The following is a 26,560-nucleotide window of genomic DNA, read 5'->3' as shown; positions in this document are numbered from 1 at the left end:
AAACAGGCCCAGCAGAAGCTGTCCTGCCCATCTGAGGCCCTTCCTCCACCCGCTTCTGCCACTGGCCTTTGCTGGGCTCCCTTATCCCCCCAAGCTCATCATTCCTGCCTCAAACTTCACACCTGTAGGGCAGGCTGGGAACCCAAGATCTGGGGCACCCCTGGGGGCATCTTCTTCAGGAGGAAATTGATCAAAGGGTTCCCAGGGGTCTGCTCTGAGGGTGGGGGTGGGGAGCAGCCAGCCTGGCTGGGTCAAGGGCTAGGGGACCAAGATCCCGGTGCCCCCTCCCCTTGGCTGCAGGAGGCTCTGTGGCAGGCACGGGGCTACACATGGAAGGCACAGTAGGACGGCTGTGTGGTCGGGGAGTCCGATCCCCTGTCCACTCCAGGTCTAGATATGGCTCCTCAAAGGGCCCATAGGACAGATCCTTGTGGAAGTTGATGAAATTGTAGTCATAGTAGAAGTTGTCCACAAACATGGGCCTCGGCGTGTCCAGCTCTAGGGCCTCCTCCTCAATGGCGTTGCCCATGGTGGCTGGCTTGAGTGATGAGGCAGGTGAAGGGCATGGGGCCAGGTGGCACAGGATGAAGTCAGCCTCATTGAAGAGCTCATGGCTGGAGGAGCCGCTGTCTGAGCCTTCAGGGCACAGTGTGTCCAGGGGCCACCGACAGGGTGGCAGAGAGCAGATGACTTCGCTGGCTGGCTGCTGGGCCTTGTTACAGGGGACACCAGTATCACTGGTGCAGAGGACATTTCAGTGCTGAGTGCCCTCCCCACATGTCACTGAGCACTGCAGGGGAAGCCAGGGTGAGGAGCTTAGGCTGGGAGGCAGGCTGCCAGGGGACGCTGGGGCATGGCTGGGTAACCTGTCCACTACCCTATGTCAGAGTGGCAGAGACCCCAGCCAGCCCTCTCTGGTCCTGCCCAGCTCAAGGCCATGGCTGTGGACATGCTTGCCAGGGGCTTCCTGATCCCTGAGGCTTTAGAGTCAGGGGCTGGACCCTGGAATGCCCAGGCTCCCTCCCACCCACGAGGGCTCCAGGAAGGCTGTCTGCCTACCTGTAGCCAAAGACCAAGGGTGGAGCTGGAGGCGAGCCCCCTCCCATCCCACACTCACCTAAGACCAGTTCCCCACAGCCCAGGTGGCCGGACAGGGCACATGGCGGTTTCAATGGGTTTCAGTAGGGGTCCAGGGAAGGTGTTCACAGGCGGGTGGCTCCAGGGCACTCTGCTCATCCAGCCCCATGCTGGGATGCAGAGCATGGCCCGGCAGGAGAGGCCCCCAGGCCCACAGGAGCTGGAGCACAGCTGCCACTCACCTGCCCACCATCTGGTGAGGGCACATGGGTGGCATCACCGTGGCATCAGATGAGTGGCATCAGCAGGCTCACCAACAGGGAGGGCCAGGCTGGGCTTCCAGGCCCTCAGGGTTTGGGCAGAGCTGGGACTGAGGCCAGTGGATGATTCTCCAGAGCTCCAAGCCCAGGTAAGTGTCCTGCCCTCAAAGCCTGGTGACATGGCACAGCCCCTCCACTCCTGCCACCCTCCCCTCAGGGAAACTGAGTGTGACCTGAGGCCTATTTCCACATCCAGGGGCCCAAAGAGGAGGACCACAGGTGTCCAGGCTGGCCCAGGCTGGGGTGACAGGGACTGGGGGCTGGGGTTTCAGCCTTGGGAAGAGAATGAAAGCCCGGCTCCCTCTGCTCCTCCCCAGGGCCCCCGGGGACCCAGATGTAGGGGCCTGTGGCAGACCCAGGATGCCTGGGGGTGGGGAGTTGGTGGCGGAGTGGAGGCGGGCTCACCTGGCAGGGCAGGGCTGCTACTGCACTTCCTCTGGCGGTCATCGGGCTGGCCCAGGGGGGCACAGTTCTCCTCGTCCACGGGCCCTGCTTGCTTCTCCGAGCAGTATCCATTCTGCCTCTGCACACCTAGGGGCCATGGGGCTCAGCCTGGGACTGGCACCCAGGTGCCCACCGCCCAAGACCCAAAGACACCCTTTCTGCCAGACCCTCCCAGCGCCTTACTGCCCATGTCAGGATGAAGGCAGACCTCCACCATCGCCTCCTTGCTGTCCTGGTTCTCACTCACACCCTCTCCTATGTAGCCTCCCCTCTGACTGCCCCTGGACGGGTGGCAGAGTGTGGAGGTTTCATGGGTTGGGTGCCCAGACCCTCTGCTTCCTAACTGAGATGCCTGGACAGCTCATTTGGCCTCTCTGAACCTCAGCGTCCTCCTCTGGGAAGTGAGAGCAACAATCCTGCCTCCTCCAAGCCCTGGTGGGAGGACTGCGTGTGTTCTTGCATGTGCAGGCTCGGCCTGTGCCCCGCACATCCTAAGAGCTCGATCCGTGCCAGCTGCTGCTAGCATGCAAACCCAGTCATGGCATCAAGGCCATCCCACCGTCCACACCCTTCCCAATGGCTCAGAGAATATCTGGAAAAGAAATTGGGCAACAAGGGGCAGCCCCTGCTCTCCACCCCTGCACCAACCTTGGCACTGCTCCTGTCCTTCACACTCTCCGCCACTGCCCATCCTGGGGCCTTTACATCGCCACGCTCCTCACCTCAGACACTCACTCCCATACTGCCTGTTGAGGCCCAGCCACAGGACCCCCTCTGCAGGTGGCTCTGCCTTCGTGGCTCCACCCCCACCCTGTGGTCCAGAGTGTAAGTTGTCCCTCCCCTGAGCTGCCAGTTCCACACCCGTCCCCCTCTTTCCTCACCAACAGATTCTGATTTTGTTCAAGGAGCAATGAGGCCAGCTGAAAACACAACTCCCTGACACTCCCTTGCAACTAGGGGGGTTTGGGACACAGTCCTGGCTGGGGAGAAAAAGGCACAAGTCCCTCATTAGGAGTCAGCCCTTTCCCCTCTCCTTCCTGCCCAGTACAGGATAAGAGCCCTGGAAGGGAGGAAACCATCTGTGACAAGCAGGAGTGTAGGGGAGGCTGCTGTGGCAAGGACAGTATGGCTGAGGGCCAGTCAGCTCCAGATCCCGCCAGCTTGGACTGTGCACCTGGGACTTCCTGCCCGAGACAAAGAACCCCTGTCTGTTCCAGCCACCATGGGGCACTTGCCTCTGCAGACACTCCCAAGTGGTCCACTTGCGAAGCAGCCAATTTGCTGAAAGACAATTCCCTGAATCTCTAGTGCTGTAAATGTATGTGTTGGTTTTCATGTTTGTCCAATTAAAGACACCTGTGTTAGGCCAGGCGCAGTGGTTCACGCCTGTAATCCCAGCACTATGGGAGGCCGAGGAGGATGAATCACCTGAGGTCAGGAGTTCGAGACCAGCCTGGCCAACATGGTGAAACCCCATCTCTACCAATAATGAAGAATTAGCCGGGCATGGTTGCGCGTGCCTGTAAATCCCAGCTACTCAGGAGGTTGAGGCAGGAGAATCACTGGAACCTGGGAGGTGGAGCCAAGATCGCACCATTGCACTCCAGTCTGGGCGACAGAGTGAGACTCCATCTCAAGTGAAATAAAATAAAATAAAATAAAATAAAATAAAATAAAATAAAATAAAGACAGCTGTATTAGATAACATGGGTTTCCTAGCTTTGGAAGCTATCTGTCCAGTTCTCCATTTTCATTTTGTCACCATAATAGCATTTTAAGGAATGCTCAAATGTCTGCATCTCAGACTCCTGATCCTGAGACCCTGAGGACACTGAGTGTCAACGATGGGAAGACCGAGGGGAAAAGGGGAGGACTAAGAGACAAAGGGGGAGACTGAGGTGTGGGGAGACCGAGGAATGGCGGGGGAGACTGAGTGGGGGGAGGAAGATTGAGGGGCATGGGAGGGACGGGGGGGTGGGGGAGACCGAGGGGTAAGGGGGGAGACTGAGAGGCATGGGGGGAGACTGAGGAGTATGGGACAAGACAGAGGGGCAGAGCGGGAGAACAAGGAGCAGTGAGGAGGAGACAAAGAGACAGAGAGGGGAGACTGAGGAGCACGGGGGGAGACTGAGAAGTATGGGGGGAGATGGAGGGGTAGAGGGGAAGCCGAGGAGCAGTGAGGAGGAGACAAAGAGAGAGCAGGGACTGAGGAGCATGGGGGGAGATAGATAAATATGGGGAGGAAGAGTCGGAGTTAATGAAATTGCCCTGCTTTTTACAAATAGTTCAGGGAAATAAGTCAGGGTGGTGAGGGGACACTGGGCTGGTCTCCGGGACACAGCAGAAATGCAAGCATAAGACCTGCCAGAGGTGAGCAAGGACACAATCGAGAGGGAGCTGTGTCTGCTGGAGGGAGAACACCAAGAGCTGGAGCACACTGAGCACGCGCCGTGAGCCAGCACCCACCTGCCTCATCCATTTACCCTCCCAGTGGGCCTGGGACATAGGGCAGTTGCCAGCCTCATCTCACAGATGGGGAACTGAGGCTCAGAGAAGCCAACTTCCAAACCCGTGGTGGCCCAGCAGTGAGCTGGAAGCTGAAGCCAGCGTCCCTGTCCAGAGATGAAGCCCCTGCCGCCGGGGCTGTGCCTGCCCCACTTCTCACCTCTGCCACAGGTGACTGTGCACTTGGTCCAGGGCCCATAGTGCCAGGAGAACTCGGGCGGCAGGACCTTGCCATGGCCACCTGCCTCCCTGTGGATGGTGTACTCGTAGCGCACCCCGGGGTTGCTCTCCTGCAACAGCAGCTGGGTGGGCAGGCAGCAGCCCGTGAGCACGAGGTGTCTTCTCCATCCACCCAGTCCTAAAGGAGCCAACCCCAGCCACCTCTGTGAACTGTAGCTACACCATTGGGCCATTTTAAAGATGAGAAAATTGAGGTAGAGGCTGCAGCAGGAGGGCCTCGCTCAGAGCCAGGCTCTGTGACTGACCCAGGGCTCACTCTTCCAGGACGAGACCTGCCATAAGGGGTGCTGGGCCTGGGGACTGCGCCTCCGCTCCCCCACCCTGGGCCTTGGGAGGCAGGCACCTGGATCCAGACAGGCTTGTTGGTGGGACCCAGGGACGTGAGGTTCTCCCGGTTGCCCCTGCGTGCGTATGTGAAGGTGATCCCTGCCACCTGGTAGTCCCCGTCCCACTGGATGGTCCAGCCATCACTGAAGAAGTACTTCTCTGGGTCCTCGCTCTGCAGTGCCAGGAAGTTGGCAGCCTTGGCCACCTCCTGGATGCAGATCTCGCGTGTGCCGGCTGGGATCAGCCCCACGTCCACATACCCTGTCAGCCAAGGGTTGTGGGTAGGTTGTGCCCAGGGTGAGAAGGTTGCTTATCCCCACCCGCTTCCCTCACGTCTCTCCCCACTTGCCTCCGCCTGCTGATGCCAAAGATTTTGCCATTAGCTTTAAAGTCTGAGCTCCCCAAATTGCTCAGATCTGTCATAGACCATCAAAACCTCGCAGAGGTGCCACAAATCCTGACCCCGTGGCCATGCCCCATCACCCCTCACTTGGGGACCTAAGCTGGTCTCATCACAAGGCTGGATCCATCCCCTACACTAAAGGCCAGCTGGCATTCTCTTTCTGAAAAAACCAAAGAGCCCAGGCCTTTCTCCTGGGACACCCTCCTCATCCCCATGCGGCCTGCTTTTATTCATTCACTTCCATCACACCCGTCACATGCCAGGCACTACTCTCAGCACTTCATATGTGTAAGCTCATGGGTAACGGCCCTATAGCCTAGGTACTATTGTTATCCCCATTTTACAGATGAGCAGAGTGAGGCAGACAGGGATAGTAACGTGCATGAGCGTCCTGCTGGGATATGAGCAGCCTCCAGGGCCAGTGCTTTATCCAACACACTGCACTGCTCTCTGGGATGAAGTCTAAGCTTCTCAGCCTGGGGCTCGAGGCCCTATAGCTGGTCCTGCCTTCCCTTCTTGCCTCCAGGCTCTGGTACAAGCTCTTTCCTCCATTTGGAAGACCACTTCCATCTCTTCTGAGTTTTATGATTCAGCTCAACTTCCACCTCCTACAGGAAACCTTCCCTGACTTCCCCAGGCCAGGACCTTCTTCCTCGGTGCTCCCACAGCCCTCTGGGCCTACCTCTACTGCACTGGTCACACCAGAAGGTTCTGTCCCCTTGCAGGACTGAGCACTTCACCTGCATGTCCCCATCACCTAGCACACAGTCAGTATTTGAGCAACGTGTGCAAAACAGACCAAAGGTGAGGGCACGGAGTTGGGCATCTCAGAAGCTTCAGGAGGAGACTACCATTCTTTGAAAGGCCCAGGGGCCACACGCAAGCCGAGCTGGCCCTGCCTGGGGTCTCTGGGACAGGAGGACTCCCCGTGGGGACAGCTCTCTGCATGTGGGCCAGGGGTCCCCTGACTCCTGCAAGAATTCTACCCCAGCAAGGCTTCCCTGCTTAGCCATCTCTAGTCTAGGTGGGGACCACAAGACGAAGGACAGGGGCCCAGGGGAGATGGGGAAGGGGCCACCAGGTGAAGAGCACACCCCTCCCCAACAGCGGTTCCACCCCATACCCAGGCCCTCGGCCTCCTCGAAGGTCCCGCTCACGGTGTGGCAGGTGGAGTCATTGCCGTGACACACACCACAGTGATCCTCCATAGCACCGGAGTCAATCTTGAAGTCACAGCCCACGTTCTGCAACACACAAGGAGGAGAGGCCCCTGGTGCTGGTGGTCAGCCCTGTGTGGTCCCAGTCCCGGGGGCCAGCCAGGGTCAGGAGGAGAAAGCTGGGAGTGGGGGTCAGGAGGCCTCTCTCTGGCCCTGCCCCATCCCAGCTGTGCCTCTGACTCAGGTGAACTTCTCTACCTCCCTGAGCCTCAGTTTCCTCACATGTGAGATGGGGAGACCCACCCCTCCCTTAAAGGCATGTCGTGAGCATCACATAAGACAAGAGAAGGGAAGAGTTCTGCAAAGGCTGCAGGCAGGCAGGGGATCTGATGCACTCCTGACCAGCGCATGCAGGGAAGGCACTGGGGGTTGGCACCTCCCTGCTGGTCCTCCTCGGAGCCCAGGCCTTGATACACCAGTGGCTTAGAGGGCAAGAAGCAGGGACAAGTAGGTGGCTGGGGACATGGGCAAAGAGGAGAGGCCATCATTGTTATTAAAAATAAGAATAGAAATTGTTACCAAATACTGAGTGCTACTCTTTGGGGCTTAGAGCCCTTCAAGTCACCTATGTCACCTCATTTAACCCCTTCTATCAGGGAGCAAACCACTGCCTGGGGTCAGCCAGCCAGCAAGAGGTCAAGTCACTGCCTGGGCTCCAGTTTCCTGTCTGGGGTGGTGCTGGTGCAGGCATCCAAGGAGATGCAGGGAAGTGAGTCCTGACTGGGAGGGGTCCCCAGTGCCAGGAGGTGTGGCAGGGGCTTTGCCTTAGAGATCATAGAGGGTGGGGGCTGGGAAACCCAATGGTAGAACATGGGGAGGGTGGCCTGAAGAGGACCAGGAGGGACCCAGGAGAGAACCTGGGGCCCGCCAGTGGGGCTGGGGGCAGCCAGTACTGGGAGAGCCTCTTCCTAACCAGGCACACCTTGCAGATGCTGTTGATGCAGAGGTCCCAGCTGGCCTGGACCTGGTAGCAGGGGGTGCCATCGACCACGGCATCCCACAACTTCCTGGCAAAGTACTTATTTGAGGGCCAGCAGTACAGCTCGCAGGGGTTCACTGGAGGCCCAAGTAGAAGAGCCATCAGCAACAGCTGGGGCAGGAGTGTGGAGGCCACCAGGAAGACCCCTCTGTGACACACATCCATAGCAGGCTAGAGGCTCCCAAGCAGCACCAACATGCTGGAGGCTCCGGCTGGGCTGGTAGCTATCTGCAAGGTCGCAGACTGGGGAGCTAGGGGTGAGCAGCAGCCCCAGGGGACAGTGGGAGTGGCCCAGGCTTGGGGTGGAGACTGGGCCTCCTACTTGCATCACAGGGTAACCTTGGACCCACACATCCCCAGCCCTCTGGGCCTCAGCGTCTCCATGGGAGGCAGCACTCACCGTCATTGACCACAGGCACCCATGTGTGCAGCTGGTCCTCGTAGAGTGTAGCGTCAAAGTGGCTGCACTGGACGTGGCAGAAGGAGGGGCGGCCAGTGGGGCAGGCCTGCAGCTTGCAGAGGTGGAAGTGCTTCCGCTCACCCACACAGTATCTGCCTTTGTATTTGGGTCGGTGGGGATGAGAGGGGTGGGCCCCAGGGCCTGGTGAATACTACTGCCTGGCCACAGCCCAAAGCAAGCGGCTTCCTCCTGCACCCACACCCCGAGATCCCTGCCACCCAGCTTTGTGCACAATGCTTCCCTCCCTTGGGCTGCCCACCCTCTGGCCCAGACACACCCTCCCTGTTTGTAAGGACCTGTGGGGAGGTGGCAGCAGGAAGCCTGAGTGTGTGACCATGGGCAAGTCTTCGGCCAGCCTCTGGGCCTCAATTTCCTCCTGTATAAAGTGAGGTTTGGGCTGCCTCTGCAGAGGGCTGTTGAAAAGCTGGGACAAGTTGCAGGCATGACTGGCACTGGCTGGAGGGACTGCACCAAGTCTCTAGCCCATGACACCAGCATCCTAACGAGCCCTTGAGTCCTCAGCCTCCCTCCTGGTGGCAGTACCCCAGCCCGGGCCTAAAGGAAGTGCCCAGGGCCCCAGCCAGGTGAGAGGTCTGACCGAGCACAGCTCTTGAAACCCTCCGCATCTAGGCCAGGGTTGCTGGCCCCCACCCAGCTCAGACCTGGAGGTCAGGAGGCAGGGAGGGCCACAGGCCAGTCTTGGATAAGCATAGTGCCCTGGCTGGGGCTGGCTGTGAACCCCATGTCTGCCCCAGGTGGCCTCCTGAAGTGAAGATTAGCCGGGTAGTGCCTCAGGTCTACGGTACCACTGGCGTCTGTGTCTCAGCAGATCTTCACACCACCCCGTTTAGACGGGAAATAGAGGCCCAGAGAGGTGAAGTCATTCACCTCAGGCCATCCCTTCAGTGCTGGCCCATCCTCCCAGCTGCCCCCAGTCTCATCTCAGACTCTTGTTGTGCCTCTGAGGCCACCAAGCCCCTCCCGCTGAGTGCCCCCTACAGACGAGCTGCAAGACTGAGGGCCTGGCCTGCAAAAACTGTATTTGCCCCTGACTACAACTTTACTGGATGGGTACTGCTGTTATATAGATGGGGAAAACGAGGCCCAGAGAAAGGATGAAGATGGGATTCGAACCTGGAGCCATCTAAGGTCTGGGACCCATGCTCTTCCCCACTGCCCTCTCCTGCCTCCTTCCAGCCAGCAGCTGCTTTGCCATGTGGCCTCTGATGAGTCTCTCCAGTCTCTGGACCTCAGTGTCCCCCTCTCTGGAAAGAGGTCAGCAGTGGGGACCCTGTCAGCCCCCAGAACACTGCTTGAAAGTGACTCAGGGTGCCCTGGACACTCGGACTGACCATTATGAGGACATTTCTCAGAGCCAGGGGCTGGGACAGAGCCAAGCTCCTGCAATCGGCTGACTGCTTGGGTCCCTCTGTCCCATTGCCCAGGGCACCCTGGGCCCCACACTCACGTAGGCTGCGTGCACTGCCGCTCAGCGCTCTGTACGCCCACGCCACAGCTCCGGGAGCAGATGGACCAGGCGCTCCAGCCAGACCAGCCACCATCCATGGCCTTGGACCAGAAGCCCACAGACATGCACGCCTCATTGAGACACCACTACCGAGACAGATGGAGGTAGAGCCACCCCACCCCCCAGCCTATCAGTAATCCTCACCCTAGTGAGAACAAGGTGGGTGGGAAGGCCGAGAAAGGCACAGAGGGGAAGGATGGAAGGTGAGAGAGGCCCCTTTACAATCATCACAATCATCTGTGACCCAGACCACAGGGAGGAGCTGAGCAGCGAGTAAAACGGCCCACGTGCTGACTCAGCTGAAGACCTCCGGGGGAATCATGGAATCAAGCCCTGGCCCCAGTGCCTCCGCTTTGCAGATGGGGCCTTGGGCTGCAGAGAGTGCGGGGCTCTGCTAGGAGCACAAGCAAGACTGTGAGCCGGGGCTGACCTCAGGGCCTGGTTACAGCAGGTCTGGCGTCTCACACACCCACCACCAGGACTGGGGACATCCCCTACCTTATTCTCCCCACACTGGGTGCTGTCCACGGCTGCATCCAGCTTGGAGTGACAGGTGGTCCCCACAGAGCACCAGAGTGTGTGGCAGACATTCTGTGAGGAGGAGGGCATGGGCCATACCCTCACCCTCTCCCAGTGCTGCCACCCACCCTGCCCCCTCCCTGTCCCCAAGGGTCCCCTGGGCACCCCTCTACATGGCAGGGGCCCACAGACCCCCAGAGGTCCCTTCTTGTGTGTCTGCTCCCACCTTCCTCCCTGGACCATGTGGTGGTGTGGGGTGCTCGGGGCTGCACTCCTCAGAGCGGTCCCCAGCTGTCCCCACCTCTCCCAGCCTAGCCCCTCCTCTGGAAACACTCCCGTTAGAAGATCACTTCAGGCAATCTTCTCCAGGATAAATAGACCCTCCCCACTGGGGTTCCTTTTCCCTCTCATGAGCCAGCTCCAGAGAGGCTAAGGGACTTGCCCAAAGTGTCACACTTTGTCCATGGTTGACCCAGAATTCAGAGCTGGGTCTGTGGCCGCCCATCCCTGGCCTCTCCCACAGGTCACTTGGCGTCTCACAGTATCACTCGGGGGCGCAGCCCAGGCCAGGTGAGGTTACTCTCAGGCTGGCATCCATGGGCTGGTGAGAGCTGTCCCCGAGCCCTCCTGCTGGGTCCCCACACCCCCACACCCACACTGGCCCCACTCACATCCATGTCCTCGCAGAAGGCAGAGTAGGCCCCATACTGGAGGCGGCACTGGTGGCTCACATCATAGAGGATGCCAGGTGGCACTGAGGAGAAGTCGATGATGTCCTTGGCAGGAGGGTCATCCAGGCACAGACCCCACCCATGGCTAGAGATGGGATGGGAGGATGGAGGGGGCGCAGCCTGGGAGACCCATTGGAGAAGCCTTGGTGGGGCGAGGAGAGGTGGGAGGGGACACAGAGTCCTACAACTGTAGGAAACTCTAGCCTCTCCTCTCTGCTCAGCCGATCTTCCACCCACAGCCAGCAGCAGAGGCCCTCCCAGCCTCTCTCATCTCACCTCCTGGGCACTCCAGCTAGCTAAACAACCCCAACACCAATCCCAGGCCTCTGTACACACTGCCAGGGTCCTTCCCTCAAGGCCTCCTGAACCACAAAGTGTGGGTGGCAAGTCATCCAGGTGCCGAGGCAAGAGATCGAGGGTATGAGCTGTTCCAGTATAATAAAATATATAAAATAACAATAGTTATACTAGATATAGATAATAGATATGACTGTGTATGAATATCATTAATCATCAGTTTGTAGCAATTACTCTTTACTCCAATATTATAATAATCCTTGCTCTACAATTATAACCTAGGAAAAACCAGGCCATACAGAGACAGGAGCTGAGGGTACATAGTGAGAAGTGACCAGAAGACAAGAGTGTGAGCCTTCTGTTATGCCCGGGCAAGGCCACTACAGGGCTCCTTGGTCTAGCGGTAACGCCAGCATCTAGGAAGACACCTGTTGCCAAGTGGACCATGGTCTAGAGGTAGCATTAGTGTCAAGGAAAAACACCTGCTACTTAGCAGACCAGGAAAGGGAGTCTCCCTTTCCCCGGAGGAGTTCAAAGAAGACTCTACTCCTTCACCTCTTGTGGAGGGCCTGACATCAGTCATGCCCACCCACAATTATCCGGAGTCCTAACCATCTCTCTCTGATGCTGTGCTTCAGTGGTCATGCACCTAGTCTGCCTTCATGTTCCATCCTGTACACCTGGCTCTGCCTTTTAGATAACAGTAGTGAATTAGTGAAAGTACTAAAAGTCTCTGATATGCAGAAATAATGGTGTAAGCTGTCTCTTTGTCTCTCCTCTCTTTCTCTCTGCCTTGGCTGCCAGGCAGGGAAGGGCCCCCTCTCCAGTGGACACGTGACTCACGTGACCTTTTCAATCATTGGAGATGATTCACACTCCTTACCCTGCCCCTTTTGCCTTGTATTCAATAAATAACAGCACAGCCATGCATTCAGGGCCACTACCGGTCTCCGCGTCTTGGTGGTAGTGGTCCCCCGGCCCCAGCTGTCTTTTGTCTCTTTGCCTTGTGTCTTTATTCCTACAATCTCTCGTCTCCTCACATGGGGAGAAAAACCCACTGACCCTGTGGGGCTGGACCCTACATACGGCACCCAATGTGGGGCTCTCTCTCGCTGTGTGAAGTTGCACCCTGAGTGCGGAATCAGCGGAGGATTTCGACCAGAGATTCCTGACGATTGCGGTCAACAAGCTTGGTGGTAAGCTTGAGCACTCACAGTATTCCGGGGACACCATGGGACAGGCCAGTGCTAAGTACTTGGCTTATTTAAACTTTATGAAAACCCTCCTGTATTATCTCAACCCTGTCCATGTTCAGCCCTGCTGTAGGCCTCTCAACCTTCTGCCTGTTTGGCCCAGTAATGAGGCCTGCAACCCTATCCCTCCACAGCCTCGTTTTCTCATGCCTGTTTCTTTTCCTCTGAATCAGACTTGGCTAGAGTCACAGGCTCCCTTGAAGCCTGGCTCTTTTCCTAAGTTATAGTTGTAGAGGAAGGATTATTATAATATTGGAGTAAAGAGTAATTGCCACAAACTAATGATTAATGATATTCATACATAATCACATCTGTTTATATCTAGTATAACTATTCTTCTTTTATAATAATTTATTGTACTGGAACAGCTCGTGCCCTCAATCTCTTGCCTCCGCACCTGGGTGGCTTGCTGCCCACACAGCACTGTTAAAATGTTTTTTGTGTGACTTCCTGCATAGTATTTCAAGGTGGCCTAGCAGGAGAATGAATCAGGGATTGCTAGCTTTCCACCAACATAGCTTGGAAGTTCCTTTAACTCTTTCACAGAGATAGAGTCCCTCTGTACCTAGTTTTATGCTGTTCCCACCTTCCCATTTTTCTTGGAAATTTCCTACTTATCTTCGAAGATTCATTCAGCTCCCAATTCCTTGAAATCAGGCAATCTCATCCAGGATACTGCGAAGTGATTTTCCTCAAGCAAAACAGGCAAACCCAGGAGATCATTATCCCACACCTGGCCGGAAGAGGGTCCCATGAGCTATTTTCGACTGGGTGGAGCTCACAGCACTTCCTGTCTCTGAGACTCCACTCTGGGGACAGTAACAGAATCTGCAGACGCAAACGGACTCTGTCTGACAGCTTTGAACGAGAGCAGTGGATCTCCAATCCGGAGGTTGAGATCTGTCTATCCTCTCCATAAGGAAGACTTTCCTGAACTCGTAGGCTGAATGTCTTGCATTGTTCTCTGTTTCAATCTCTATTTTCACACCTGTTATACCGAGTGTTAGATTATGGGGAAACACCATTATTCATCTCCAATCTTTATCCCATGGCAAATTGCCTCCGGAAACTCTAGTAGATGTTTTATTAAGGGTGACCTTCGTCCGCAAAAGGAGACCACCCCCATTAAATTACAGAGGAATTTGAATATCCAGCATTGGAATATAGGCCAGGATGACAGAATGCTGTAGTATTTCCTTATTTTTAATTCTGATTATACAATATTGTTTTGTATTTTAAAAGTAAGGACATCTACTTATGTATAGGTTAACCTAGACAAGATTTTATTAAAATGCTCTCTTTGAAAAAAATTAGGTACAGAAATGATTTCTTGAAAATCTATTCCTTTTATTGATTTTATTAATGTTGCATAGAAATATAAAGTTTCACACACCATACTTTTGCTAATAAATGTAAATAAGAACAAATTACTTTTGAACAATTAAAATAATGAAATATTGATGATTTTCAATAAAGTAGTTTTGGAATAATTCTGAAGCCATAAAAGACTAAAATTCACTTTATGCTAAAATAAATAATATTCTCCCATAATGCAATTATTTAATTTTTTTTAAAAAAAGAAACCACCCAATAAGAGTTTAATTCATTAGGAAATTTTTAGCATTTCTCAATGCAATAGAGTGTTTCTACTATACTTCCTGGCATCATTCCTTTCCTTAGCACTTATCTTCACACTGGAAGAGGTGAACCAGGTGATTATGCCCCCTGCAGGGGCTGGTTCTGCCTCTGAACAGTGACTTGGCATGACAATTAGGTTCAAAATTACCTACATTTACCCTACAGATTTCTTCAGAGCTGTCAGTCTTCCTGAAACTTCCTAAAACTACCCTAGCAAATACTTTTTCCTTTCTGCAATACTCTTACTCAAACCACTGTATTTATCCCATTCCAAGCTTTCCATTCTCTGTTAACAATTTCTCAGGTGCTCATGAAGTTTTAAAGGACAAGACTCCTCTCAGAAGCACATACTACTCAGAAGCTCAAAGCAAATTAGGTTAGTTTACAATCCTTGCTACAGGCCAGAAAATGAGGATTGAGTAAGTGATTTTCCTCATTTGAAAAGGAGAAAACAAGTACAAAAAGAGATTGAGTGATTTTTTTTAACAATCCTCTACACTTATACTTGTACTTTAAGGACTAAAATGTACCATATACTCTGATGCTCAAAACAAACTCTTTTTGAGAACAGACATCATTTTACAAATAAAGATACTGAGGCTCAGAGATATGAGTCACTGTCTAAGGTAATAAAAATAGAAATCTATATTATTAGAACTTAAACTCAGGCTCATCCCTGTAATACCAGTGCTTTGGGAAGCCAAGGCGGGATTCAAGGGCAGCCTGGATAATATATTGAACAGCCTGGCCAATAAATCACCCAAATGTCCATCAGTGACAGCTTGAAAATGTGAAGCAATATACCCAAAGGAAAATGCACCATCAATAGCAAGAACCTGTCTCTACAAAGTATATTTTTAAAAAAATAGCCAGATGTGGTGGCACACCCTTGTAGTCCCAGCTACTTGGGAGGCTGAGGTAGGAGGATCACTTGAGCTCAGGAGGCTGAGGCTGCAGTAAGCAGTGATCACGTCACTGGACTCCAGCATGGGTGACAGTGAAACCTTGTCTCTAAAAATAATGATAATTAGTTAGAACTTGAACTCAAGTCCTTTGATTCCCAGCACACAGAGCCTTTCCTTGCCACACCACAGTGCCTCTTGCTAACCTGAACATGGTGAGGAGCAGTGCAGCAGTCTATACCACCAACCAAAACTTGACTCACTAGATGCTATGTAGATGCACAAAGTCTGAGTAAAATGAATCCTATTATCTTGGAAGAGGAATCCATGTATCATTTTCAATGTCGTTCTAGATAATCTTGATGTGCTTGATAAATGACAACTGGTATGTGAATAACCATACAATTGCCATAATTATAAACAGAATTACAAATGATAATAGACTGGGGACAAGCTACTAAGCAGTATGTTGAATATTAAAAGAGTTCACATGGGAATGTATATTATTGAACCTTCTGAAATGCATATTAAAGAACAATCTTGATTAAAATATCAATACAAAATGGTTTTAAGATTCTGAGTTTTTATAATACATTTTCCAATTTTCTTGTTTAAAAATATAAAAAATGATTTATTATATCATTTTTTTTCACTCCAAAAATTGAGTTTTCTCTTGGAAAAACAATTACTTGCTAGTAGCTTCCTTTTAAGCATATTTTGGTTATTAGAAGGCCTTCACTGCAGGAGAAATCTTGTGAAAGAATTTATGACCTTGGGAACTGGCATTTTCAAAAATATAACCTGGAGGAGACGAGTAACTCGCTGGACAAATTTCCTGTTTTTTCAGTGTTTACAGAGTAGATGGTCACATCATCAAATGGAACAGAACTCTTAAAAGCAATATTTAAAGGTTTGCAACTCTGTTGGAATCAATTTGTGTGGCACATAGTGAGATCTGAAAGTGCTCGAACCATCATATTTTCCAGATGGTTTGGGAATCTGCTCCTGCTTCTTAATAAGTCCTTGACGACAATTTTCCCATGCTGGAAAAACTTCCTTCATGGTGCTTTTTCCTTGGAAAGGAAAATTATTACTTCTTCTATGAGAAACTGGCCTGATGGGAACTACACGATTGGCCTGATATGGAACATAGTTAAGATGGCTTGTGATGTTTAATAGCATGCTACCTGTAGGAGTACTCTGGTACTTTCTTGACCTCAGGTGGTGGGATTTCCCATGGTTGAAAACATTCATGGAATTCAGTGCTTCCTTCAAACCGATCATTCTGGGTCACTCTGGTGTGTACAGGTCTGCAAATTTTTGCAGTTTCACCAATAAGACCCTGAAAGTCATACTGGTGAGTTGTGAGATCCTCAAAGCGTTGGTCAGTTGGTTTGCAAACTTCTTTTGGCCTTTCAAACTTGAGTTCAAGCTGATGAGGTATATAATCAAGGCGATGACTTGTAATGCCATTAAAAGGGTCTGTAGAACGTCTGACCACAAAGGAGGTTTTAAAGATTTGCCTAGGCTTTATCTCTTGAGGAACAAAGTCATCCTGAAATGTAGTTTAATTTCCAAATTTCACAGTGGGGGGGGGGGGGGTGGAAAGTTTGTTCTGGCTTATAAAGTTCACTTTTATGAAGGTCATAAGCTCTATAATCATCTTGAAAATTAAAACAAAGTAAAAACATTTTTAAATGCTGAAGAAAACAACCATGTTCTAAAAATCATAACTGATTTCTCTCATTGCCAAACATCTTTCCATTTCCTTTAGAAATCTAAACAATAGTATCAGAATACAGTTTCTCTGATTCCTTTCAGATTTGTTCTTTTTCTTCATTTCCACCTTCCTCTATCCATCTCCTCACTTTAATAGATATAACTTTCCACTTTCAGATTCATCTGATTACATAACAAAGGAAAAGCATATCTGAGCCTGATTGTGGATAGTTCTTGAAAGCCAAAAGGACTGTGTTGTAGGTGAGGACAGAGTTTAGGAGATTAAGGTTGTATTCCTAGGAAGTGGTTGGGATTTTAAGTACAACTCACAAAATGCTAAAGTATGTCTAAAATCCAGGGCTTGAAATAAAATCAAGTGCCCTCATGTGCGGACAAAAGTAATACAGACATTACTCCTTGCTTTGGAGAGACTCATCAAAGGAGAGAAAATTTTAATGCTGGTATACTCTAGGAAGCTACAGAAAGAAGTCCTTGAGCAAAGATACAGGGTAACTTGTGCTATCCCAGAAAGATCTCTGGCTTCAACTTTCCCTCATGAAATGGACTTTAAGGCATTCCCAAAAGATAGAGGGCCATCTAGAGGCCAGAGGCCTTAACTGAATGCCTTCAAAGGTGTTTGAAATTGTAGAATTTGAAGTGACCATCAGAGCAAAGATCTGGGGTTTGGAAGTTAAATAACCTTAAGCCTACTTCCTGCAATTTACCTAGACTGTGGAGCATTTTCGTTCACTCTGGTGTCTACAGAGTGATGACTGGTAATACCATTACAAGTTGGTAATGGTACACTTCACTAAAACTGAAATGTTTATATTTCAACTAAGGATTATTTGTGTTTTCTATTTCTAGATGAGGACGATAATAAGCTAGGAAATACCATAAAAGTGACTTCACCTCAAAATATGTATTTCTAAATACCAAAAATTAATTTATAAAAGATAGAAATTTATTATACAAGATAACATACTAAAATCTGAACTAAAGTCTAAGCAGTATTTACAGGAAAGGTCAAACCTTGAAAACTTATTATGTGGATATCTTCTTCAAAGAGATAAAATGTTTATCCATTTCTGCCAAAATGGCCAACTTTTGGACTAAATGATCAAGTTACTGATGTTTGGATGAGAGAGGGCACCTGACTCAAGAATAGGTGACCTTCAGGCCAGCAGAGACCTTGAAGACAAACTGACAGAAAAGATAAGCTAGATCAAGCATTCTTATTCCTGTAAACCTAAAATTGAAAATAATGAGTGAGATAGAAATGGGAGAATTGAAAAGGATGCCAGGAGGTAGTGCTGAAGAGCCATGGAAAGCTGAAGTTACATTCAAAACAGACCTGTAAAGAAATAGAAATGATAACTAGGCAGAGGCGGCCAGTTAGCAAAGTGGCAATCAGAGCAGATGAGTGAAGGGAAGTGAAGGTGCTGTGAGAGAAATCATGTAGCTCACTGTGGAGATGAAGGGAAAAGCTCTTCCTTGAAGCTCCCTGGCACCTGAGAGGTTTTCATTTTCAGTTCACCTGAAGCTTTGCCAGAGTCTTTTTTTCTTGAGGTACCATGAGGGAATCTCTCTTCTTTGCAAACTAAAGTATAAAAGTATAACACCATTTTTCACTAGCTAAAAGAAATCACAGATGTTATTAAAGATCTACAGTTCCACACAATCATATAGGGAGAATTCTTGCTACCACACAAGAGAAAAAAGATTTTCATTGTAAGAGAATAAACAGAAGACAATATTTTCCCTCACCAAACCAGCTTTGGTTTTCAAAATGGAAGCAAGAATTTGGACACTGAGAGATGGATGTAATAGCGTACAATAGTACGAATGTCAGTTCTAGCTAATTGCAGAAAATTGATTTTCTCCCCATAAATATGCCTATGCTCATATACCTGGAATACTTATTATCTGTTCTGGAATATTTATTGACAACATTCTAGCAATACCTTTAAAACAGCATAATCTTTATCATGTGTTTTTAGTGTTTCATGATACTTAAAGAAAAAACAAACATTTAGTAATTTGCTGTTTAATTTCCAAATATTTGGGGATTTCTCTACATTTTTTTCTATTATTGATGTCTAATTTAATTCTGTTATGATCAAAAACACACATTGCATGATTTCAATTCTTTTATATTTGTTAAGGTTTGTTTTATGACTCCAAATATAGTTTATCTGGATGAAGCTTTCATGTGCACTTGAAAAGAATGTGTATTCTGTTATTGTTGGCAGAAGTGTCAATTTGGACAAATTGTTGATAGTGTTGTTCAGGTCTTTATATTCTTACTTATTACCTATGTTCTACAGATTACTTAAAGAGAGTGTTGAAGTGTCCAACTACAAATGCATATTTTTACATTTCTTATGTTAGTAATATAAGTTTTTGCTGCTTTGTATATTTGAAGCTCAGAATCTTGTGTTTGGGAAGTAGAAGGTGGGTGTGTGGTGGTTTCTCTGTTGTCCCAGTCCAGCTTCAGTCTTAGGCAGGCCCTGTGCCCCTGGGTCTCAGAAGCAGGGCTCTCTCAGTGTACCTGCCCCTTCACTAAATGTAGTAGGTCTCTAACTGTTGGTCCCAAGACCGTTTCCTGTTCTTTCTTCATTTTCAAGGTTCAGTTTTATTTTGCTCCTTGTTGTTGTTTTTCTTTATCTTTCAGCAAGTTGCAATACATCTTCACCTATTCATTGTGGCTGTCACAGTGATGCCTCTCCTGCAGTGGATTTTTTATATTATTATTATTATACTTTAAGTTCTAGGGTACATGTGCATAACGTGCAGGTTTGTTACATATGTACACCCGTGCCATGTTGGTGTGCTGCACCCATCAACTCGTCATTTACATCAGGTATAACTCCCAATGCAATCCCTCCCCCAACCCCTCTCCCCGTGACAGGCCCCGGTGTGTGATGTTCCCCTTCCTAAGTCCAAGTGATCTCATTGTTCAGTTCCCACCTATGAGTGAGAACATGCGGTGTTTGGTTTTCTGTTCTTGTGATAGTTTGCTGAGAATGATGGTTTCCAGCTGCATCTATGTCCCTACAAAGGACACAAACTCATCCTTTTTTATGGCTGCATAGTATTCCATGGTGTATATGTGCCACATTTTCTTAATCCAGTCTGTCACTGATGGACATTTGGGTTGATTCCAAGTCTTTGCTATTGTGAATAGTGCCGCAATAAACATACGTGTGCATGTGTCTTTATAGCAGCATGATTTATCATCCTTTGGGTATATACCCAGTAATGGGATGGCTGGGTCATATGGTACTTCTAGTTCTAGATCCTTGAGGAATCGCCATACTGTTTTCCATTATGGTTGAACTAGTTTACAATCCCACCAACAGTGTAAAAGTGTTCCTATTTCTCCACATCCTCTCCAGCACCTGTTGTTTCCTGACTTTTTAATGATTGCCATTCTAACTGGTGTGAGATGGTATCTCATTGTAGTTTGATTTGCATTTCTCTGATGGCCAGTGATGATGAGCATTTTTTCATGTGTCTGTTGGCTATATGAATGTCTTCTTTTGAGAAATGTCTATTCATATCCTTTACCCACTTTTTGATGGGGTTGTTTGTTTTTTTCTTGTAAATTTGTTTGGGTTCTTTGTAGGTTCTGGATATTAGCCCTTTGTCAGATGAGTAGATTGCAAAAATTTTCTCCCATTCTGTAGGTTGCCTGTTCACTCTGATGGTAGATTCTTTTGCTGTGCAGAAGCTCTTTAGTTTAATTAGATCCCATTTGTCAATTTTGGCTTTTGTTGCCATTGCTTTTGGTGTTTTAGACATGAAGTCCTTGCCCATGCCTATGTCCTGAATGGTATTACCTAGGTTTTCTTCTAGGGTTTTTATGGTATTAGGTCTAACATTTAAGTCTCTAGTCCATCTTGAATTAATTTTCGTATAAGGAGTAAGGAAAGGATCCAGTTTCAGCTTTCTACTTATGGCTAGCCAATTTTCCCAGCACCATTTATTAAATAGGGAATCCTTTCCCCATTTCTTGTTTTTCTCAGGTTTATCAAAGATCAGATGGCTGTAGATGTGTGGTATTATTTCTGAGGACTCTGTTCTGTTCCATTGGTCTATATCTCTGTTTTGGTACCAGTACCATGCTGTTTTGGTTACTGTAGCCTTGTAGTATAGTTTGAAATCAGGGAGCGTGATGCCTCCAGCTTTGTTCTTTTGACTTAGGATTGTCTTGGAGATGCGGGCTCTTTTTTGTTCCATATGAACTTTAAAGCAGTTTTTTCCAATTCTGTGAAGACACTCATTGGTAGCTTGATGGGGATGGCATTGAATCTATAAATTACCTTGGGCAGTATGGCCATTTTCATGATATTGATTCTTCCTATCCATGAGTATGGTATGTTCTTCCATTTGTTTGTGTCCTCTTTTATTTCACTGAGCAGTCGTTTGTAGTTCTCCTTGAAGAGGTCCTTTACATTCCTTGTAAGTTGGATTCCTAGGTATTTTATTCTCTTTGAAGCAATTGTGAATGGAAGTTCATTCATGATTTGGCTCTCTGTTTGTCTGTTACTGGTGTATAAGAATGCTTGTGATTTTTGCACATTAATTTTGTATCCTGAGACTTTGCTGAAGTTTCTTATCAGCTTAAGGAGATTTTGGGCTGAGACGACGGGGTTTTCTAAATATACAATCATGTCATCTGCAAAGAGGGACAATTTGACTTATTCTTTTCCTAACTGAATATGCTTTATTTCTTTCTCTTGCCTGATTGCCCTAGCCAGAACTTCCAACACTATGTTGAATAGGAGTGGTGAGAGAGGGCATCCCTGTCTTGTGCCAGTTTTCAAAGGGAATGCTTCCAGTTTTTGCCCATTCAGTATGATATTGGCTGTGGGTTTGTCATAAATAGCTCTTATGATTTTGAGATATGTTCCATCAATACCGAATTTATTGAGCATTTTTAGCATGAAGGGCTGTTGAATTTTGTCAAAGGCCTTTTCTGCATCTATTGAGATAATCATGTGGTTTTTGTCTTTGGTTCTGTTTATATGCTGGATTACGTTTATTGATTTGCGTATGTTGAACCAGCCTTGCATCCCAGGGATGAAGCCCACTTGATCATGGTGGATAAGCTTTTTGATGTGCTTCTGGATCCGGTTTGCCAGTATTTTATTGAGGATTTTTGCATCGATGTTCATCAGGGATATTGGTCTAAAGTTCTGTTTTTTTTGTTGTGTCTCTGCCAGGCTTTGGTATCAGGATGATGTTGGCCTCATAAAATGAGTTAGGGAGGATTTCCTCTTTTTCTATTGATTGGAATAGTTTCAGAAGGAATGGTACCAGCTCCTCCTTGTACCTCTGGTAGAATTCAGCTGTGAATCCATCTGGTCCTGGACTTTTTTTGGTTGGTAGGCTATTAATTATTGCCTCAATTTCAGAGCCTGCTATTGGTCTATTCAGGGATTCAGCTTCTTCCTGGTTTAGTCTTGGAAGAGTGTAAGTGTCCAGGAAACTATCCATTTCTTCTAGATTTTCTAGTTTATTTGCGTAGAGGTGTTTATAGTATTCTCTGATGGTAGTTTGTATTTCTGTGGGGTCGGTGCTGATATCCCCTTTATCATTTTTTATTGCATCTATTTGATTCTTCTCTCTTTTCTTCTTTGTTAGTCTTGCTAGCGGTCTATCAATTTTGTTGATCTTTTCAAAAAACCAACTCCTGGATTCATTGATTTTTTGGAGGGTTTTTTGTGTCTCTGTCTCCTTCAGTTCTGCTCTGATCTTAGTTATTTCTTGCCTTCTGCTAGCTTTCGAATGTGTTTGCTCTTGCTTCTCTACTTCTTTTAATTGTTATGTTAGAGTGTCAATTTTAGATCTTTCCTGCTTTCTCTTGTGGGCATTTAGTGCTATAAATTTCCCTCTACACACTGTTTTAAATGTGTCCCAGAGATTCTGGTATGTTGTATCTTTGTTCTCATTGGTTTCAAAGAACATCTTTATTTCTGCCTTCATTTCGTTGTGTACCCAGTAGTCATTCAGGAGCAGGTTATTCAGTTTCCATGTAGTTGAGCGGTTTTGATTGAGTTTCTTAGTCCTGAGTTCTAGTTTGATTGCACTGTGGTCTGAGAGACAGTTTGTTATAATTTCTGTTCTTGTACATTTGCTGAGGAGTGCTTTACTTCCAATTATGTGGTCAATTTTGGAATAAGTGTGATGTGGTGCTGAGAAGAATGTATATTCTGCTGATTTGGGGTGGAGAGTTCTGTAGATATCTATTAGGTCTGCTTGCTGCAGAGATGAGTTCAATTCCTGGATATCCTTGTTAACTTTCTGTCTCATTGATCTGTCTAATGTTGACAGTGGGGTGTTGAAATCTCCCATTATTATTGTATGGGAGTCTAAGTCTCTTTGTAAGTCTCTAAGGACTTACTTTATGAATCTGGGTGCTCCTGTATTGGGTGCATATATATTTAGGATAGTTAGCTCTTCCTGTTGAATTGATCCCTTTACCATTATATAATGGCCTTCTTTGTCTCTTTTGATCTTTGATGGTTTAAAGTCTGTTTTATCAGAGACTAGTATTGCAACTCCTGCTTTTTTTTTGTTCTCCATTTGCTTGGTAGATCTTCCTCCATCCCTTTATTTTGAGCCTATGTATGTCTCTGCATGTGAGATGGGTCTCCTGAATACAGCAGACTGATGGGTCTTGACTCTTTATCCAGTTTGCCAGTCTGTGTCGTTTAATTGGAGCATTTAGTCCATTTACATTTAATGTTAATATTGTTATGTGTGAACTTGATCCTGCCATTATGATATTAACTGGTTATTTTGCTCATTAGTTGATGCAGTTTCTTCCTAGCCTCGATGGTCTTTACATTTTGGCATGTTTTTGCAATGGCTGGTACCGGTTGTTCCTTTCCATGTTTAGTGCTTCCTTCTGGGTCTCTTGTAAGGCAGGTCTGGTGGTGACAAAATCTCAAAGCATTTGCTTATCTGTAAAGGATTTTATTTCTCCTTCACTTAGGAAACTTAGTTTGGCTGGATATGAAATTCTGGGTTGAAAATTCTTTTCTTTAAGAATGTTGAATATTGGCCCCCACTCTCTTCTGGCTTGGAGAGTTTCTGCCAAGAGATCTGCTGTTGGTCTGATGGGCTTCCCTTTGTGGGTAACCCGACCTTTCTCTCTGCCTGCCCTTAAGATTTTTTCCTTCATTTCAACTTTGGTGAATCTGGCAATTATGTGTCTTGGAGTTGCTCTTCTCGAGGAATATCTTTGTGGCGTTCTCTGTATTTCTGACTTTGAACGTTGGCCTGCCCTACTAGGTTGGGGAAGTTCTCCTGGATGATATCCTGAAGAGTGTTTTCCAACTTGGTTCCATTTTCCCCCTCACTTTCAGGCACCCCAATCAGACGTAGATTTGGTCTTTTTACATAATCCTATATTTCTTGCAAGCTTTGTTCATTTCTTTTTCTTCTTTTTTCTTTAGATTTCTCTTCTCGCTTCATTTCATTCATTTGATCCTCAATCGCTGATACTCTTTCTTCCAGTTGATCGAGTCAGTTACTGAAGCTTGTGCATTTGTCACGTATTTCTCGTGTCATGGTTTTCATCTCTGTCCATTCGTTTATGGCCCTCTCTGCATTAATTATTCTGGTTATCAATTCTTCCACTCTTTTTTCACGCTTTTTAGTTTCTTTGCGCTGGGTATGTAATTCCTCCTTTAGCTCTGAGAAGTTTGATGGACTGAAGTCTTCTTCTCTCATCTCGTCAGTCATTCTCCATCCAGCTTTGATCCGTTGCTGGCGATGAGCTGTGTTCCTTTGCAGGGGGAGATGCGCTCTTATTTTTTGAATTTCCAGCTTTTCTGCCCTGCTTTTTCCCCATCTTTGTGGTTTTATCTGCCTCTGGTCTTTGATGATGGTGACGTACTGATGGGGTTTTGGTGTGGGTGTCCTTCCTGTTTGTTAGTTTTCCTTCTAACAGTCAGGACTCTCAGCTGTAGGTCTGTTGGAGATTGCTTGAGGTCCACTCCAGACCTTGTTTGCCTGGGTGTCAGCAGCAGAGGCTGCAGAAGATAGAATACTGCTGAACAGTGAGTGTACCTGATTCTTGCTTTGGAAGCTTCCTCTCGGGGGTGTACTCCACTGTGTGAGGTGTGGGGTGTCGGTCTGCCCCTAGTGGAGGATGTCTCCCAGTTAGGCTACTCAGGGGTCAGGGACCCACTTGAGCAGGCAGTCTGTCCCTTCTCAGATCTCACCCTCCGTGTTGGGAGATCCATCGCTCTCTTCAAAGCTGTCAGACAGAGTTGCTTGCATCTGCAGAGGTTTCTGCTGCTTTTTGTTGTTGTAGTCGTTGTTGTTGTTGTTGTTTAGTTGTGCCCTGTCCCCAGAGGTGGAGTCTACAGAGACTGGCAGGCCTCCTTGAGCTGCTGTGAGCTCCACCCAGTTCGAGCTTCCCAGGGCTTTGTTTACCTATTTAAGCCTCAGCAATGGCAGGTGCCCCTCCCCCAGCCTCGCTGCTGCCTTGCGGTTAGATCGCCGACTGCTGTGCTAGCAATGAGGAAGGCTCTGTGGGCGTGGGACCCTCCCGGCCAGGTGTAGGATATAATCTCCTGGTGTGCCTGTTTGCTTAAAGCGCAGTATTGGGGTGGGAGTTACCCGATTTTCCAGGTGTTGTGTGTCTCTGTTCCCCTGGCTAGGAAAAGGGATTCCCTTCCCCCTTGCGCTTCCCAGGTGAGGCGATGCCTCGCCCTGCTTCAGCTCTTGCTGGTCGGGCTACAACAGCTGAGCAGCACCGATTGTCCGGCACTCCCTAGTGAGATGAACCCAGTACCTCAGTTGATAATGCAGAAATCACCTGTCTTCTTTGTCGCTCACACTAGGAGCTGGAGACTGGAGCTGTTCCTATTTGGCCATCTTGCTCCGCTCCCCCGCCTGCAGTGGATATTATTAATCCATTTTTGTTCTGTAGGTTACAGGCATCCAAATGGAGCTTCCTGCTTTTTTTTTTTTTCTTTCTTTTTTTTTTTTTTTTTTTTTTTTTTTTTTTGAGACGGAGTCTTGCTCTGTCGCCCAGGCTGGGGTGCAGTGGCCGGATCTCAGCTCACTGCAAGCTCCACCTCCCGGGTTTACGCCATTCTCCTGCCTCAGCCTCCTGAGTAGCTGGGACTACAGGCACCCGCCACCTCGCCCAGCTAGTTTTTTATATTTTTTAGTAGAGATGGGGTTTCACCGTGTTAGCCAGGATGGTCTCGATCTCCTGACCTCGTGATCCACCTGTCTCGGCCTCCCAAAGTGCTGGGATTACAGGCTTGAGCCACCGTGCCCGGCCTAAGCCTGCACTATGAAGGAAATTTTCTGTGGTCTCCAGCCTTTCTCCCAATCTTCTGATGATCACACAGTGAACATCCATAGGGAACAGTCTACGAGTAGTTTTGAACTCCCCCTTTAGTGTCTGAAGTTCTCAGAGCTTCTATGCTCTCACAGTAGCTCACACTCAAGTCTTTAGCAATTAAATATGCAAATTATTTGATACACTTGTGTAACAGCTCATCCTCATTCCATGCCCAGCTTTGGGTGAAACAGTGCTTGTCTCCTGTCTCAACTGGGTGCAAGTTTTTTTTCATTAAATGTCAGGCTAATTGGTTAACGTGTGATCTCAGCTTTCTAAAGGATTCATACACATTTATGATTTTGTAGATTAGCTGGCTTTTTCTTATTCTTATGTTGGGAATATAATCTTTCTGGCCTTCTGCATCTTACACAGAATCTGAAAATTCTGGATTTCTTTAAGGCGAGGTTTAAAATTACACCTTGAATTCTACAAATTCAATTTCCTTTACAGATATAGGGCTATTTTGACTTTTTATTTCTTCTTGAGTTACTTTTGTTAAATTGTATTTTTCAAAAAATTTATCCATTTTATGTAACTTGTAACTTATTGGCATTTTTTAAATATATCTTTTAATGTGTGAAAAATCAATCTTTGAGTTTTAATCACAATATTTTGTTCATTTACACTT

General features: G+C 48.1%; 2 protein-coding genes across 2 annotated transcripts in view; both read right to left on the bottom strand.

Annotated features, from left to right (window-relative positions):
- Positions 1-3,864: 3,864 nt before the first annotated feature.
- On the bottom strand, positions 3,865-12,280 carry LOC126959324 (A disintegrin and metalloproteinase with thrombospondin motifs 7-like). The gene is given in 9 exon segments (XM_050798200.1): positions 3,865-4,716; positions 4,719-5,174; positions 6,440-6,560; positions 7,456-7,589; positions 7,913-8,082; positions 9,441-9,586; positions 9,999-10,091; positions 10,691-11,012; positions 11,931-12,280. Coding segments are annotated over 9 exon segments (2,196 nt in total). The 3' UTR covers positions 3,865-4,312.
- A 2,532-nt stretch (positions 12,281-14,812) lies between these two features.
- The window catches only part of SAXO2 (stabilizer of axonemal microtubules 2), a 30,323-nt gene continuing 18,575 nt past the window's right edge, over positions 14,813-26,560 (bottom strand). Inside the window, 5 exon segments of the mRNA XM_050799698.1 lie at positions 14,813-15,691; positions 15,693-15,758; positions 15,760-16,035; positions 16,037-16,440; positions 16,442-16,503. Coding sequence (XP_050655655.1) covers positions 15,565-15,691; positions 15,693-15,758; positions 15,760-16,035; positions 16,037-16,440; positions 16,442-16,503 — 935 coding nt within the window. The 3' untranslated portion in view covers positions 14,813-15,564.

This window comes from Macaca thibetana, chromosome 7, assembly GCF_024542745.1.
Source record: "Macaca thibetana thibetana isolate TM-01 chromosome 7, ASM2454274v1, whole genome shotgun sequence".
In the NCBI taxonomy this organism is placed as follows: Eukaryota; Metazoa; Chordata; class Mammalia; order Primates; family Cercopithecidae; genus Macaca; species Macaca thibetana.
Note: the sequence above shows the minus strand (reverse complement) of the source record. Positions and strands in the feature narration are given on the sequence as shown.